Raw genomic sequence first — 15,162 nt, 5'->3', positions numbered from 1 at the left:
CCCTAAAGTGCACACCCTAGCCTGGCACAGGGGTCCTCAGCGTCCCACCTGCCTCAGTCTTCTACTGAGGCTTACTGCTCGCCAGACACTGTTCGTTCTTGCCTTACCATGATAGTGGTGCCATTATTGTCCCCACTGTAGATGAAGGAACCAAGGCCTGGGGCAGGGTGAGGAAGAGAGGCTTTGGGCTGCAGAGCCTGAGAACCCAACCTTCCGCCGGGCTAAGGGAGGGAGCAGGCTGACATGGTCTGGGAGAAGTCGGTGGCTGGAGGTTAGGGCTACTCACCACTCATGGGTGAGCAGGTCGAACTCCCCATATAGCTGGCCCATCGTGATGGACTTGGGGTTGAGCACGTAGTAGTTGACAGCCTCGTACACACCGCCGCTGATGGACGGCTGCCCTTTCAGCAACGTCATGGCGGCTGCCAGCACTCTGTAACACTAGGAGATGGGCCCTGAGGGTGAGCCTCCTGGCTCCCCGGAGAGCAGGGCTGGGGTGGGCTGGGGAGCATAGGAAGTAGGAGGGGTGTTCTAGAGACCAAGGGGTACAAGCGGAGGCTGAGACCCCTACTGAAGCCGCCCCACCCCTAGGCACCACCGTCGGGTGGGGCGCTGCCCAGCTTGGCTCCACTCACGTTGCTCTTGCCGGAGCCCGTGGGCCCGACGAGCATGAGGCCATGCCGCACCACCGTGGTCTCGTACAGCTGGATGCACTTGGTCAGGAAGCCTGCGGGACATGGCAGAGGAGCGGGGATCAGAGCTTGGATGTGGGTCCTGCCTATACCACTAGCTTGTGTGACCCTGGGTAAGTCACTTCACTCCCTGAGCCTCAGTTTCTCTATCTGTAAAATGAGGGTGGTGGCAGCACCAACCTCATAGGCAGGGCAGGTGAGGCCCTCCGCACAGCAGCTGGCACAGAGTAGGAACCCTGTCAATGCCAGCCATTATCTCCATCGTGACTGTCATGCCTTAACACTCACTGGTCAGGTGGGCAGCTGTCACAGCCTCCTCGGTGTCGGCTGTCACAGGCCCCACAACCGACTTCAGCCCCATCCTGCTGAGAGCACCACCCCGAGTAAGTCCTGGCCAATATGGGGCAAAAGCGTAGGGACACACTCTGAGGGTCAGTGAGGAGCTGTGGTGACAGCCACAGGTGGAGGTGGAGGCGGCCAGAGGCGGAGGCCAGGCCCACATGGGCAGGAAATACATGCATCGCCTAAGCCCAAGGGGGTGGTGGTGAAGGTGGTGATGGCTACGGCCCTGCGCCTCTAGGTGTCCCTGGTCGACCGAGCCAGGGATGGCAAAGCTGACGTCAGGCTGTGGGAGAGGGAAGGGTTTGAGGCTTCATGCAACAAGCACGCTGGGGCGCAGATGGTGGCCTGAGAAGGAAACATGAGAGCTGCACGTGGAAGTTAAGAGCAATGGCGGGTGCTGGGGAAAGGACTTGCAGGGCTAAGTGCAAGCCCTCAACTGCTCAGGCCCCACAGGAGGGCCCTGTGTGGCCAGCGTGGCCAGGCATGACCTCCTGGAGGAACACTCTCTAGCTAAAGGGGCAACTGGAGGGGTCTGGGAGGAGAGGAGGGGATAGCTGGGCTGGAGGATGGTGGGAACAATAGCTCAAGCTGCGTGGACGTGTGGTGTTCAACTGAGATCCTCACCCTGCTGTGAGGGAAGGGTGCTTGGGGTGAGAGGGAGTCTCTTTAGGGGCCGTGTCTCCAGAGCCCTTCTAGCCACATGGTAGCTTTCCTAACAAGCTGGTTAAGGAAGGGCTCAGATGTTCCTTAGCACAATGATGCCAGGGCTGCCACTGAACAAGAAACACGAGCAAGTCTTGCTAGTGGCATGGAGCGCAGGCAGCTCTCAGAAGAGGGGAGTGGTGACTGTGTATGTGGGGTGGGGTGCCTGGAACATGGCACCGAAGAACCATTCCTGCCCCAAGTGGGTGAGGGTGGTGGGAAGAGCCAGAGCCTGGGGAAGCAAGGCTCTGAGCCCTTGGTCTTCCTATGGGAAGGCTGAAATCATGAGATCTTGGGAAGGGGACAGAACCTGCTTCCCCATCACCAGGTGGGTTCTGGTGGAGACGACCAGGGGCACCTGTACTGTCCCTGGACTGCTTAGCTGAGAGCCTCAGCCTGCAGCACACTTGGTCAGGTGTGGGGGACCCTGAGGCTTGAGTGTCCTGTCCCTGTTCCCCTGCCCAGTACTCCAAGGTGGCCAGAGACAGCCCCTCCTGGCTCTGGGACTCTGGGGAGGAAAGGCCCATAGCTCACCGTCCACATCCTTGAGGTTGCTCTTCTCACAGGCCTTGCGGATGGCCTTGTCCAGGATCCCATAGTCAGTCTCTTCCTCCTTGATGGTGGGGAACAGGTCGGACACAATCCCAGAGAAGAGCTTGAGGTCCTCCTGCAGGAACTTGGGCACGTTCACGTCGCGGATGGCCCGGAGGCAGATCAGCTCCTGCAGCAGTCACCAGTGGAGCTTGCAGGGTGGCAGGCTAGATGCCCCTCCAGCCGCCCAGCAGCCCCTACAGAGCCTTGCTCCCCAGAGCCCCCTGGAAGGAGCTCACCTCGTTCATGCTGGGGTTTTCTCGCTTGAGGTTCCCAGCAGCAGAGATCACAGTCTTCACGGCTCTCATCCCGAAGTCATAGTGATCCTGTCACCGTATGAGAGGAGGCATGGGTGGGCGCTGTTCCTCTGGGGGCTTCTGCTTGGACATGCTGCCTCCCACCTGGTACCTGGTACCTGGCCACACCTCATCACCGCTGAAATGTCACTTCTCCAGCCCCTCTGCGACCACCCACAAGCCCCGACCTGTGCTGGTAGCCCTCCTTAGGCTCCTCTGGCACCCTCTACTTCACAGTTCCAATGGTTCTCTCCCTTTATCGGGTTTCCTGTTCTTGAATTCCTGGCCTTAAGCAATCCTCCCTCCTCGGCCTCCCAAAGTGCTGGGATTACAAGTGTGAGCCACCATGTCCAGCCCCAGGTCACATGTTCTGCATCCCTGCTCCACTCTGCCTTGGTCACTGCTAAATCCCTGCAGTCCTAGCACATCCCCAAGGGCAGGGAGGCACTCAAGTTGTGTTGGAAAAGTGAATGAAGGAGTTTCTCATCTGTGCAACAAATGGCTTGGCCTCCACAGCCTTTGAGCTTCCGTCTAACATTCTCCTGCAACATCTCTTCAGACCCCCACAGTGGGGGGGTCACGCCACAGTGGCTTTTCCTACTGATTCTGTTTCTCTCCATTGCACAGTGGGTGTGCTGGAAATAGATAATTTATCGCCTTGCCCCATGGTGCCAGACTATGGGGCTACGTCTAGACCTAACCCACAGATAGCACACGCACTTGGAGCTCCAATGAAGACACTGGGCTTGACTGTGGGTCTTCGCTACTGGGGAAGGGTTAAATACATTTCCAGAGCCATGTGGGATAGTTGCTCTAATGGGGGGTGGGAGGGAGATTTTTCAAAGTAGATAATTGGAAAGAAGGGTGTGTGGGAGTGCTGGCACCCAGGGGCACACTTTTTCCTCTTAACAGATTGCATCTCTTCTAGCCCATGAATTTTGGTGGGCTGCACCTGGCCAAAGGCAGTATGGTTATCCCCTGGCCACAGTGATTGGTGTTCATGGACAAGCAGGTGACCCAGAGAAGGCCCATTAGGGCAACATCAGGAATTTTTTTCTGAAACTATTAAGAAAGAGAAACTAAGTAAGTAGTATGTAAGCCCGGAGGTGGGACTTATCTCTGCTGCTACAGAAGGGGACCCTGCCTCAGAGCTGAGCTGGACAGGAAAGCTCCTCTACCAGTGCCAGAACCCAGGTTGGTCCTGTCTACCCTTGAACCTGGGCTCAACACACTGAGGGGAAGGCCCAAGGTTCTGGGAGGTTTGTGCGGCCCAACCATCCTGCTCTGGCCCCGTGAGGCCCGGGTGCACTTGCTCCCCAGCCTTGGGTCATGTGGCTCTGGGTTCCCTAGTGATCAGCCCTCCCTTGTACCCAAGCTAGCCAGGTGAGCATCTGTTCCGGTTCCTGCTCCTGTTCCTGCTTCAGCTCCACTGTGCCCTGTGGGAGCCTGGCCAGACTCAGCTGCATGGGACCTCAATATCCTCAACTGAGAAATGGGCATGTAACTCCCGCCTACAGGGCTGCTGGGAGGAGTCAACAAGATCGTGTCTGTAAAGCACAGAGCCCAGAGCCCGGCCCTCGGCAGGTGCCCAACAGAAGGTGAGTTCCGAGCTGCTTTGGAGGCTGGGGTAAGCTGCAGACCCTGGAACCTGATCAGGGCAGGGCCTCACCTGGGAGCTGAGCTGCTCGGAAGACAGCTTGAAGGTGGTCGTGATCTTCTTAGCCAGCACATTGGCCTCATTGAAGCCAAAGGAGTAGAGTGAGATCTCGGCAATCATGGCATAATCCGGAACCATCATGGCCACGGGCCGGAAGAGTGCCTGGGGCACAGGGCAGGCGCGTGAACGGTAGGCAGCCCTCACCCCTAAAACACCAGCCATTCTCTGGGCCATCTGGTCCCCAGAGGCAGTTCACCTGGCCCTCCGCTCCAGCAAATACTGGGACTGCCCTCTGCACCACGCCTGCCATGGCTGAGGCTTGCACGCCCCTGTGGCTGGACGGCTCTGGCCTTCGTGTTGATCTGAACCTGCCCCATATTAACTCCCAGGAGATGGCCCTCTTGGCTCCTGTCTTCCTGTTTCTCCCAAAGGCCTAGCCTAAGCAGCTCCCATCAGATGCCCCTGACACACACGTAGGCAGCCCCGACCCGTCCCATGCCCTGAGCACAAGCTTGGGGCCTCCTCTCCATAGTGGGGGGGGCACTTAGGACCCCTGGGCAAGGGGCTGCCGTAGGGAAACACAGTCCCTAAAGTCCAAGCAGCTGTGTGTCCTGCATAAGTGATTTCGCAACTCTGAGCCTCGCCAGAGCTCTGGTGCCTCCTGGGCTGCCCTGGACCTGAACTTGCCTTCAGGTTGTCAGGCAGCTCGGTGCGGCCAGCGTATCCCGGGTTCATTGTGATAAACACTGCGCAGGATGGCACCAGTGGGATCTCGACACCCTCAAACATGAAGCGTTCCACCTGCAGAGAGAGGAGGGTGACTCACCTGGGCAAGGGTGCCCAGCCTTGTCCCCTCCTCTGGATCCCCTGTTGATGTTCCTGTCCTGGCCAAGACTGGAGCCTGATCATGGGTTGGATCCTCTCTCAGGTCCTGGCTCCAGTCCCTCTGAGGTCCCCACACATCTGGTTCCCGCTCCCTCCACCCCCAGTTCCTGACACTCAATCTCCCTGACTCAGTCAAGTTCAGCCCTGACTAGGGCCAGGGCCCTACTTAGCGGGGAGGGACTGTCTGCCAGCCTCTAAGCCCTTGTACCCAGGACAAGATCCCTGGCTACCCTTCACGCAGCTGCAGAAAGGACCAGGCCTGGGGCTTTCCATGAGGGTCTGGATGCAGGAAGGGACCCCTTCGTCTGCCGCAGCTTGGCCGGGAGCTGCCCACAGACTGGGGCAAGGATGTGGGGCTTCCTGCCTGACTACAAAAGCCCTCCAGGAGCAGCTCTGCGGGGGTGAGGGACACGCTGTGCCCCTGCGAGAGGGGACAGGCTGGACCCAGGGCAGGCCCCAGTCCTGGCTTCTCAGCCTGCAGTGTGGGGAGCCGCATGGCGGCACAGGGCATGGGCAAGGTGGGTAGGGGGCGTGGTGGGGGTGGCAGGGCAGTGCAGGAGGTGCCCTGAGGCTCACCCGCTGTTGCTGCGCCTTCTGGATGGTGGTGATCTGCTGTGCCACCACAGACAGCACCTCGATGTCAATGCGATTGAACTCGTCAAAGCAGGCCCAGGCGCCAGCACTAAGGCCAGAATATAGGTGGGAGACACGCATTCAGGGCCCCTCCAATCCCGCAGGGGTGGGGGAAGCCCTCTGTGGCAATCTCCACCAGATCAGCCACAACCCCCGCCACCCCAAGTGCCCACTGGGGCCAAGCCCTTCAGTCCCATCATCCCATTCTGCCCCCACCATCCGGTGAGCTCCCCCTCACCAGGCAGTGCCCTTGCCTCGCCCTCCCCAGACAGCCCTGCCATTCTGTGCTGTCCTGGCCACCTCACACCACGCCTCACCTGGCCAGGCCCTTGAAGAACTTGCCCATGGCCATGAAGTCGAGCTGGTCAGAGCAGTTGAACACAACGGTCTGTATGGCCAAGGCCTTGCCCAGGTCTTTGGTGGTCTCAGTTTTCCCTGTGCCAGCTGGGCCAGCTGGGGCACCCCCAAACTTGAGGTGCAGGGCTCCGGTCAGTGTCAGGTAGCACCTGCAGGAGTGAGAGAGGGTGGGCACCAGCCACACGTGTCCTGGACATGCCCCCTTCCTCGGGATTTCCACAGACATGGGACGGCCTCCTCCTCTGGGGCCTGTGGACAGGTGGCTGTCACTCCTCTCCAGTCAGGGCCCCAGGTGTGCCCAGCCCTGCCTGGCAGGGTCAGGACTGGAGCCTGCAGCCACCCATCCATGCTTTCTCTCTCCATTTCACAGCCCCACAGAGGCCTGCTCAGAGACCCAGGGGATGGCCGGCCTGTGGCCACACCTCGCTTCCCTTCCTCCAAAGCCAGCTTGAAAGTCTGGCTGGTACTAAGTGCAGGCAACAAGATGAAAGACGAAATGACCGATTGCTTTAGAAGAGAACTGTTATAAAGGGACTCACTCGTTACGTCTCTTTCAAGATCAGTTCCTCTGGCACATTTAAAGGGGGATGTGACTGACACAACAGTGACGCTCAGCCCGAGTGCCACATATGCGGAGAGCTCTACTCACGTGAGCTCAGGAAATCTGCATGACCACCCTGAGGAGGCCTCAGAAGAAACTGAGGCACAGAGGGTTTGAGTCACCTGCCCAAGTCACTCTACCTGTGATGGGCAGAGCAGAGCTTTGAACCCAGGGCCCATGCTCCTAGCCTTGCACTGCTCTGACGGAGTAGATCATATGGAGTGGCCATGGTGCCGTGCTCCTGGGCCAGCGAGAACTGGAGGGAGGGTCTCAGTGTGGGACAGAGAATGGGGGATGCTCACCTGTCTGTGAGGGGCGTGATCACCAGCCTGCCACTGTTGCCTAGGTACTCGTAGCCGTAGATGAACTCGGCATTCACGGCACGGATGTACAGGTCGCTGTTTGTCCAGTAGTACCTGCAGTGCAGGGAGATGGGTGCCTGGGCCTTGGGGTCCAGGCCACTGGGCAGCTATGTGGTCAGGAGAGGAGGTTATTTGGGGAATGAGGGCAACAAGGCATCCCGCCCAGCTTGTCCCAGAACCTTGAGGACAGGGACCTGGCAGCAGCTGTGGCCCTGGGGGTGGCCCCGCCTTACCTCAGCTGTGAGATCCACTCGAAGTCGTGCACACTGACCACAGCCTCCTCGATCAGCTTGCTCACCACATCCTTGGCGTGGACCTCAATGACGATTAGTGCTGACAGCACTGCCCGCTGCATGCGGGACAGTTTCCCCCGCACCAGAGCCACCAGGTCACTGAGCTGCAGGAATGGGAGGCACCGTTAGAGATCAGGGAGCCATGGGGAGGATCCCCCTCCCTTGCCCAGAGGGTGGGTTTCCACCATGAACAGCCCTTCTATCATGGGGCTTCTGACAGCCTGGGATGTGAGGTGCACAGGGATTGGGCAGTGAAAGGAAGTAAATAAAAACAGAGAAAAACAGAGGCACACGCATGGCAACTGCCTCCCTGCAGTGGATGGTGCCATCCGAGCCTTCAAGAGCCAGGTGGTGGAGCCTGGTGAGGAGCTGGAGCTTGGAGCAAGGAGAGCCTAGAGGACACTGGGGGAGGGACCCAGGCATGTGGTACCCTCACTGACCGTCAGGAGGTGCACCTGCCTGGCCTGGGAGCCCTCCTCAAACCGGCTCCGGGTTTGAGGAGCGTGGTGGCTGGTTGTGAGACACTCATTTCAGGAGTGTCTGACCTGTTCTTTGGATGCAACTCCAGGCTCAAAATAGGAAAAACTCCTGGAGGGACTGGGCTCTCCTGGGTGTGGGTGTGCAGGGACAGTGATCTTTTTGACTCCCACCTGCTGGGACAGTTGGGGGAACAGCCGGCTCTTGAGGTCACCATCTTCCAGAGCCTGCGCCACCTCCATGGTCCAGTAGGTCTGGCACCCAGCAATGGTCACCTGGCCAGGCCAGTTCAGAACCCACTGGGTCCTGGGCATCTGGGAAGACAGCACAGGCAGGCTGGCCCAGGCAGCTACCAGCCTGACTCTGTCCTCTCTCCTCCCCTTGAATGTTGTCCCCGCTTTGGCTTTTCAAACTCTGGACTCAAGTTGTGCATTCCACCAGTCCCTCTAAGCTCTGGGCTTCTCGGGGATGGGTAGAAGACATCTCTGAACTGACTCTGCAGGATGGGGCTCAGCCGCAGCCCAGCGGCCGGCTGCGGGGCTGAGAGACGCAGCCCAGGTGAGGCCTGAGGCCTGGCACACAGCCCGTGCTCGAACGTGACGGCCGCCACGATTGTCATCAGGAGTGAGTCTCACTTTCTGGAGTGTGTATGGAAAGGAGAGTTTTCTGACTCTTGTGCCTGAGCCCCCAGCGGCCGCCTAGGTGGCTGAGAGCAGCGGCCGTGAGGGCTGCAGCCGGAGGATGAGGATGAGGATGAGGCAGGCTGAAGCACAGAGGCGCCGAGTGGGGCGGAGGGGCCAGGCTGCGCGGGCTCACCGTGGGGTAGGCCTTAATGGCCCTCTCGATGATGTCGTGCACGCTGGCCTTCATGCTGCGCTCCACCTCCCGCAGCCAGTCCTCCACATTGCTGGTGGGGTAGAGGGAGAAGGACAACTCTACCTCCTCACCCTCCGCTGAGTACATGTGTGTGATCTCCAGGTCCTCCTGGAACAACAGCTGTGGGCCACACGGGAATAGGAGCGGGGTTACCTCATGTGCCCAGAGGCTCTGCCCACACAGCCCCAGCGCCGGCCCCAGCCGCGTGTCTGTCTTGGCTGGGCCTTCCCTGACCGCTCGTGGGCTGGAGGGCCTGTCCCCTGCATGCAGCAGGCACTGGGAGGAGGCCAAGCCTGCCCTGCGAGCGCCCGTCTTGCGCAGGCCTGTGCAGCCTCCTTGCTAGGTGAAGGGAGGCCAAGGAGGCTCACGAGTCTTCTGGCCTTATGGGTTTCTTGGCCCAGCCAACCCCTCAGTGTGTTGGGGACAGGGAGCCCCTGGATCAGTCAGGAGCCAAGGACCCCCTGAGCTGGGAGTCCTGCAGCTGGCCTTCCTCCCACAGGCCCTGGCGTGTCTCCACGACCAGGAATCTCGCCGCCTCATTTCCCGATGAAAGAGCTTAACGCACAAGGAAAGATGTTCTGCCCCAGCCCCAGGCCCAGCCACCCACCCGAGCAATGTTCTCGAAGCACTTGCGCAGGTGGGGCTGCACGGCTGTGGGGTCCTTTGTCTGGGACAAGATCTCTAGTAGTTCATCATCTGACAGGAAGTAGAATCTGCCAGGGGAACAAGGGTGAGAGAGCAGGTCAGGTGGGCTCCCTGGGCCCCGCAGCCCAGCCTGAGCCGGGCACTCAATGCCCCAGCCTCGTGGGCAGACCCTGATGAGTGGGGGCAGGCCAGGTGGTGCCCACCTGGGGAAGGAGCTCCGCTTGGTCTCCAGGTACTCGCTGAGACCCTTCTGCACCAGGTCCAGCAGCTTGTTGCAGTCCCGCAGGCTGTCCAGCAGCCTCTGGTCGGAACACACATTGATCACCTGCAGGGCCCGGGCCAGGGAGAGAAACTGCGAGTGAGGCCAGTCCAACTGGGAGGCAGTGAGGCAGGCCCACCAGAGTACCCACACCTGCCAGGGACCCTCAAGGGCCTGGGAAGGAAAGTGGCAGGAAAATTGTCCCTGAGTCTGGGGCTGCATCCATTGGCCCTGCCAGCCCCACAGAAAAAAATTCTGTAGTCAGACAAATCAGGGATAAACAAAGCTAAGGAGTTTGCTTTGCTGCAGGACTTGTCAGGGCTTCTAAAATGTTAATGTGGACTTCAGATCTCCAAGAGAAAAGCCATCAATGGTTGTGCTTCTGAGAAGCATCTCTGAGACTGGGGGACCCATGTCCTCTGGGGTGGACCAAAGCCTCAGACTTGTCCTCTAGTCTTTCTTGTTTAGGGAGGGAAGAGACCAGAAGGCCCCCAGCAATGTCCCCAGGGCCCTTGGTGGTCCAGCTGCCCCCCAGCCCCGTGGAGCTCGCCTCCCGGTTCTCGTAGGCATTCTTCATGATCTTCCTCCAGATCCGCTCCATCGTCTGGTAGCGCTTGCTCTCCACGGGCAGCTGCCGGTTGATGTCCTCGGAGCTGAAGATGGGCTCCAGGTAGAGCCAGGACCGCTGGCAGTTCAGCCACTCCTCCAGCACCTCCTGGGCAGGGCAAGGGCAGGCAGGCAGGATACAGACTATTAGGGTCCAGTGGCTTCTGTCCCCATCACGGAGATATTTCACCCCACTCGAGTGCTAGGCAGAACACTGGGCGCCAGAGCCAGTGTCCATGGGGAAACTTCTAGCTGGTACTGTCGGCCGTGGTACTCTAGGAAACAAAGAAGATGCAGGGACGCCTCCCCTCCAGAAAAATCCCACACGCGTCTCAGGACACCCATGCCTCCAAAAGAGCGAAAGGAGCTGTTCTTCCCTGCCAGAGGAACACACCCAAACTGGCAAATCCTGCAGGAACACAGGAAAGACCTGGTGCATGGGGGACAAAAACAGTCTCCTTTCCTGGGAGGACTTTTAGGTCCTGGGACGATCCCAGGATTCTCTGAGGTTCATCGGGACTTGAGTGTGAATTCCTTAAAATACTCTCAGAACCATCATTCCCAGAGTGAGACATCTTTCCCCTTCTGCCTCCGAATTCCCCATTCAGGATTTATCTCCTGTCTTGTATCAGGGTACAATCACTTGCCCATTCATTCACCTCTTCCGCATGAGACGTGTGCCACAGCCAGCTCCGTGTCAGCCCACGCCAGGCCCGTGTGGGCACCAGGAGAAACAGAGCGGAACAGGGCATGGCCACTGCCTTGAAGGGGCCCACAGTCCACTGACGGGCCAGCTCTGCTCCTGAGTCACCAAGGCCTGTGTGCGAACAGGCCTTGCCCGAGGGCCTCAGTGGGACACCTTGTAGGCGGTGCGGGACTGACACGGTGGCTCTGGCTCGGTGCTGAGCCTTGGGGGAGACAGAAGGTGGGGCTAGAACTCCAGGTAGAGGGGACAGCAGGAGCAAGGAGGAGACCCAGGGGCAAGCTGAGCAGCTCCGGCATCTCTGGGTGGTCCAGGGGCGTATAGATGAACCCTCCTCGCCCAGCTCCTGGCCTTCACTGGAGCGTCTGAACAGCTCCCAGGAAGCCCCCGGGAGGGGCTATCAGAATCACACCTTCAGGTTGGCCCAGACTGTCCTCAAAGGCTCTGTGGGAGCCCTTGCCTCTGGCCTTGACAGCTGAAACAAGGGCAGCCCCCAACACCCTGGCCCCTCACCTCGAGGTGGCTCCAGAGGAGATGGGAATGGGAGGCTCAGGAGGGTGGGAAAGGGCATTGAGGAGCCTGGGGGCCTCATGGTGTCCAGCCCAGAAAGTCCCAGTACTGAAGTCTCAGTTGTCCCAAGTCCAGGCAGCCCTTTGGAGCTCTGCTGGCAGCTTTTGTGTCCTCCCTCAGCCACTTCTTAGGACTAAACGCGGCCACTACACACTCTTAACTGCCCTCCCAGTAGCTGAACCTCACAGGCAGACAGCCGCATCCTAGTCACCCTCCTCTGAACGGGGAGCTGGCCAGAGAGCCTCATGCCAGGGTTGCCAGAGAGCCAGGGGCTGCGTGGACACGGGTAAGGTGCTCTGCTGCTCCAAGCCCCACCTGGAGGCCATCACGCTCCACTTATGGGACTGGGCTCCTTGAAATGGGAGAGGGATTCGAGGACAGAGGAGGAGGGCGCACCTGGGTCAGCTTCAGTTTGTTCTCCCAGGAGTTGATGCGTTGCTCAAAGGGCTTCTTATAGGGTGAGAAGGACATGCTCTGGGTCATGACAATGTGGTCGTCAAGCAGCTGTGAGGCCTCGTCTGGGCTCTTCAGGATGTAGGTGTCTGTCTCCTTGTAGGGGATCACGTTGAACAGGATGGTCGACCACTCCTTCTCCATCTTGTCTAGCGCCTGGGGTGGGGCACGAGTCAAGGCTGGGTCTTGGGAAGGGGCTGGCCATCGTGCTATCTGACCAGCACTGTGCAAGGAAGAGCAGACTCTGCCTGGCCATGGCCTTCCCATGGGCCCCTCTGGCAGATACACCCAGTGTGTTGTCTGCTCAACAAGGCTCCTGTGGGCCTTGTCTGAATTCAGGGCCCACTCATCCTCACACATGTGCTGCATGTGCACAACATGCTCATACAAACATGTTGGGAGGCAGCTGAGGTTAGGAGTGTAGGCACTGGTCCCAGATCTGGCACTTACTGGCTGTGTCACCTTGGCCAGTTGCTGAACCTCTCTGAGCCCTAAGTTACTCACCTGAGGATAATGGGGATAATGCTATCAGCTCCTTCCTGGGGATCTTGAGAGGAGTAACTGAAGGATGGCAGTAATGGCAGACATTGTGCCAAGCACGTTACATACACGATTAACTCACTTAATAGAATGCACCTCGATCCCTGGGCATGACAACCCTGGGGATGGGGCCCATTACTGTCTTCCTCCCAAGTGGCTGTCATTGCCAGGACTGGAGGCCAGGCTGTCCAGCAGGACCTGCTGGTGGCTGCCCACCTGCTCGATGGCATACTCCTTGCCAGCCACCTCGGCCACCTTGCTGATGCTTTCAATATAGTCCTGCAGGTTCATCTCGAGGCAGCGGGCAAAGGTCAGGTTGGCCTTGGGCCTGACGTTGATGTTGATCTCGTTTGACAGTATATCCCAGTGCCGGTTCCGCATGCCAGGGTTGCGCAGCCCCTGGATCAGCGGGATGTATGGCTTGAACTCCTCGATGCGGGCCCGGATGTCCAAGGCCACGTCCTGGCAGGCTGCCGGGTAGGGCAGAAGGGCATGAGAGGCAGCTGGCAGAGACAGGGAAGGAGGGGACTAGCTGGCTTGGCTGCCTACCTGGGATATCCTTGAACTGCTTCACGCACTTGTGCATGGTCTTGAAGGACTCAATGACATTCTTCTCTAGCTGTTCAGCATCGATGGCTGACAGAGGATCATTCATCCAGCTCTCAGACCAGCGTAGCCAGTCAGAGGCTGTGGTCCAGAGGTCCAGGTAGGGCTGGAAGTCCTTCACCATCCTGGAGAGCTTGTCGTACTGCAGGGGCGTAAGGGCAGGGCTGGGGCTGATGCCCCTTCTTGGGCCAGGTCCTCTCCCCATCCTGGCTCCTGGCTGTTGTCCCAGATCCTACCACAAGGACCTGGGCCTGGCCTCCCTTCTTCCTGCCCCACTCCACCCAGGCTCTGAGCTCAGAGATGACCCTGAGACTCCTGCCTAGTTCTGGCAGCCTCCTCAACCTGAGGGCCGGGGTTGAGCTATCTCCACTCCGCAGTCCCCCAAACGTCAGAGCCCTGCCACCTGGCAGTGGGGTCCTGCTGTGGCTGCAGACACAAAGTGCTTCCTGAAGCCTGGGAGGGGTGGGAGGACAGGGTGCCCCAGGAGGCCTACATTGGTGATAGGCAGGCCGAAGATGCGCTCGCGGTTGTTGTAGAGCATGGCCAGCTGTTGGCAGTCCTTCAGCTGCTTCTTGACCCGCCGCACCTCATTGGCAATCTCGTGTGCACGTGCAATCTCCACGTGGGTGGAGAAGCCAGCTACCACCAGCTGTGGGCCAACAGGTCAGATGCCCCTGCAGCCCCACCGCGCCCACGCATGCCCACACACCCGAGGAACCCGAGTCCCAGGGCCTTGACTGCTCCCAGCTCTGAGGGGATTTTGTTCTGGAGTGAGCAGGCTCCTCGCCCGTCACGGGCTGGCTGCTACCCCATGGCAACATGGCAGGTTAGAGAAAGACCCAGGGGCCTGGACACCGTGCTCACTGCCCACTGGACACCAGGGGCATGACAGAAGAGTCGGGGTTTTACTACTCTGAGTTTTTCTGTAGCTTCCTGCCAGGCATCTCTTTGGCCTTTTGGGTCATTCCTTCAGCTGTTTATGTTTGTTTGTTTGTTTTTGAGACAGAGTCTCACTCTGTTGCCCAGGTAGAGTGCTGTGGCATTAGCCTAGCTCACAGCAACCTCAGACTCCTGGACTCAAGTGATCCTCCTGCCTCAGCCTCCTGAGTAGCTGGGAATAAAGGCATGTGCCACCATGCCCCGCTAATTTTTTTCTGGTTTTGGTAGAGACGGGATCTCGCTTTTGCTTAGGCTGGTCTCAAACTCCTGAGCTCAAACGATCCGCCCACCTCGGCCTCCCAGAGTGTTAGGATTACAGGCGTGAGCCACTGCGCCTGGCCTCCTTCAGCTGTTAATTCACCCATCCACCCACTCGTCAATCACACACATGGACACAGCCCCCCTGAGCACAGAAAGTGAGGCCAGGCCCTGGAGAACGGGGTGTGCCGGGCAGCGCGTGCTCACACACAGCCCTCAGCCATGCCCACCTGCAGCCCTTCCAGCTTCTCCTGGAAGTTGTTCTGATCCATGATCTGGATTTTGCGGAACTTCTCCTCATCCTCGACATGCTGCTGCCGCACCATCTCTATCTGCCCAAGGATCTTAAAAGGCCAGTTGCTGGCAGCCCATCTGCCAGGACAGTGGTGGGGATTAGGAGAAACAACACCGCTGAAATGATGGGCTGGAAAGGCCAGGCACCCAGGTGGCCAGGGCACAGAGAGGAACAGGGCAATCCAGACAGCAGCTGAGGCCAGCTGGGCTGGGCAACTGGGAAGTCCAGGTAAGCTGAGAGGTAGCTACTGCCACCGCCCGGGGGCTTCCCTGCCCTCTAGGAGCTGCGGTCAGCGTGCAGGGAGGTGCAGGTCCAGCGTGCCCAGTGTTATGATGGGGGCAAAGGGTAAATGAGAGCAGTGAGGCCAACTTCCCCTCTTAAGCCCCAGGGACCAAAGGGGCCTTTCCTCAGAGGAGACAAAGCAACAGTCTCTAGCCTGCATGTCCTTGGTGACCACCCAGGGCCACCAGGTCAGCTTCCTTTACATCAGATCAACTCCCTTTGTCCAGCTGACATGGGGGATC

General features: G+C 59.1%; 1 protein-coding gene across 1 annotated transcript in view; it reads right to left on the bottom strand.

The window, feature by feature from the left end:
* Window positions 1–15,162, bottom strand: part of DNAH1 (dynein axonemal heavy chain 1) — a 75,481-nt gene that overhangs the window by 28,452 nt on the left and 31,867 nt on the right. Inside the window, exons 16-35 of the mRNA XM_020280369.2 lie at window positions 14,574–14,715; window positions 13,640–13,795; window positions 13,090–13,288; window positions 12,757–13,010; window positions 11,944–12,156; window positions 10,219–10,383; window positions 9,613–9,734; window positions 9,372–9,477; window positions 8,705–8,884; window positions 8,062–8,202; window positions 7,352–7,515; window positions 7,059–7,172; window positions 6,116–6,304; window positions 5,742–5,847; window positions 4,968–5,081; window positions 4,293–4,442; window positions 2,567–2,653; window positions 2,271–2,457; window positions 636–727; window positions 287–441 (exon numbers count right to left, since the gene is read on the bottom strand). Of these exons, the coding sequence (XP_020135958.2) occupies window positions 287–441; window positions 636–727; window positions 2,271–2,457; window positions 2,567–2,653; window positions 4,293–4,442; window positions 4,968–5,081; window positions 5,742–5,847; window positions 6,116–6,304; window positions 7,059–7,172; window positions 7,352–7,515; window positions 8,062–8,202; window positions 8,705–8,884; window positions 9,372–9,477; window positions 9,613–9,734; window positions 10,219–10,383; window positions 11,944–12,156; window positions 12,757–13,010; window positions 13,090–13,288; window positions 13,640–13,795; window positions 14,574–14,715 (3,036 nt within the window). The remainder of the gene's footprint in view (window positions 1–286; window positions 442–635; window positions 728–2,270; window positions 2,458–2,566; window positions 2,654–4,292; window positions 4,443–4,967; window positions 5,082–5,741; window positions 5,848–6,115; window positions 6,305–7,058; window positions 7,173–7,351; window positions 7,516–8,061; window positions 8,203–8,704; window positions 8,885–9,371; window positions 9,478–9,612; window positions 9,735–10,218; window positions 10,384–11,943; window positions 12,157–12,756; window positions 13,011–13,089; window positions 13,289–13,639; window positions 13,796–14,573; window positions 14,716–15,162) is intronic.

The sequence above is a fragment of the Microcebus murinus genome, chromosome 1, assembly GCF_040939455.1.
Source record: "Microcebus murinus isolate Inina chromosome 1, M.murinus_Inina_mat1.0, whole genome shotgun sequence".
In the NCBI taxonomy this organism is placed as follows: Eukaryota; Metazoa; Chordata; class Mammalia; order Primates; family Cheirogaleidae; genus Microcebus; species Microcebus murinus.
The sequence above is the reverse complement of the archived record's forward strand: the minus strand, read 5'-3'. Positions and strand labels throughout refer to the sequence as shown.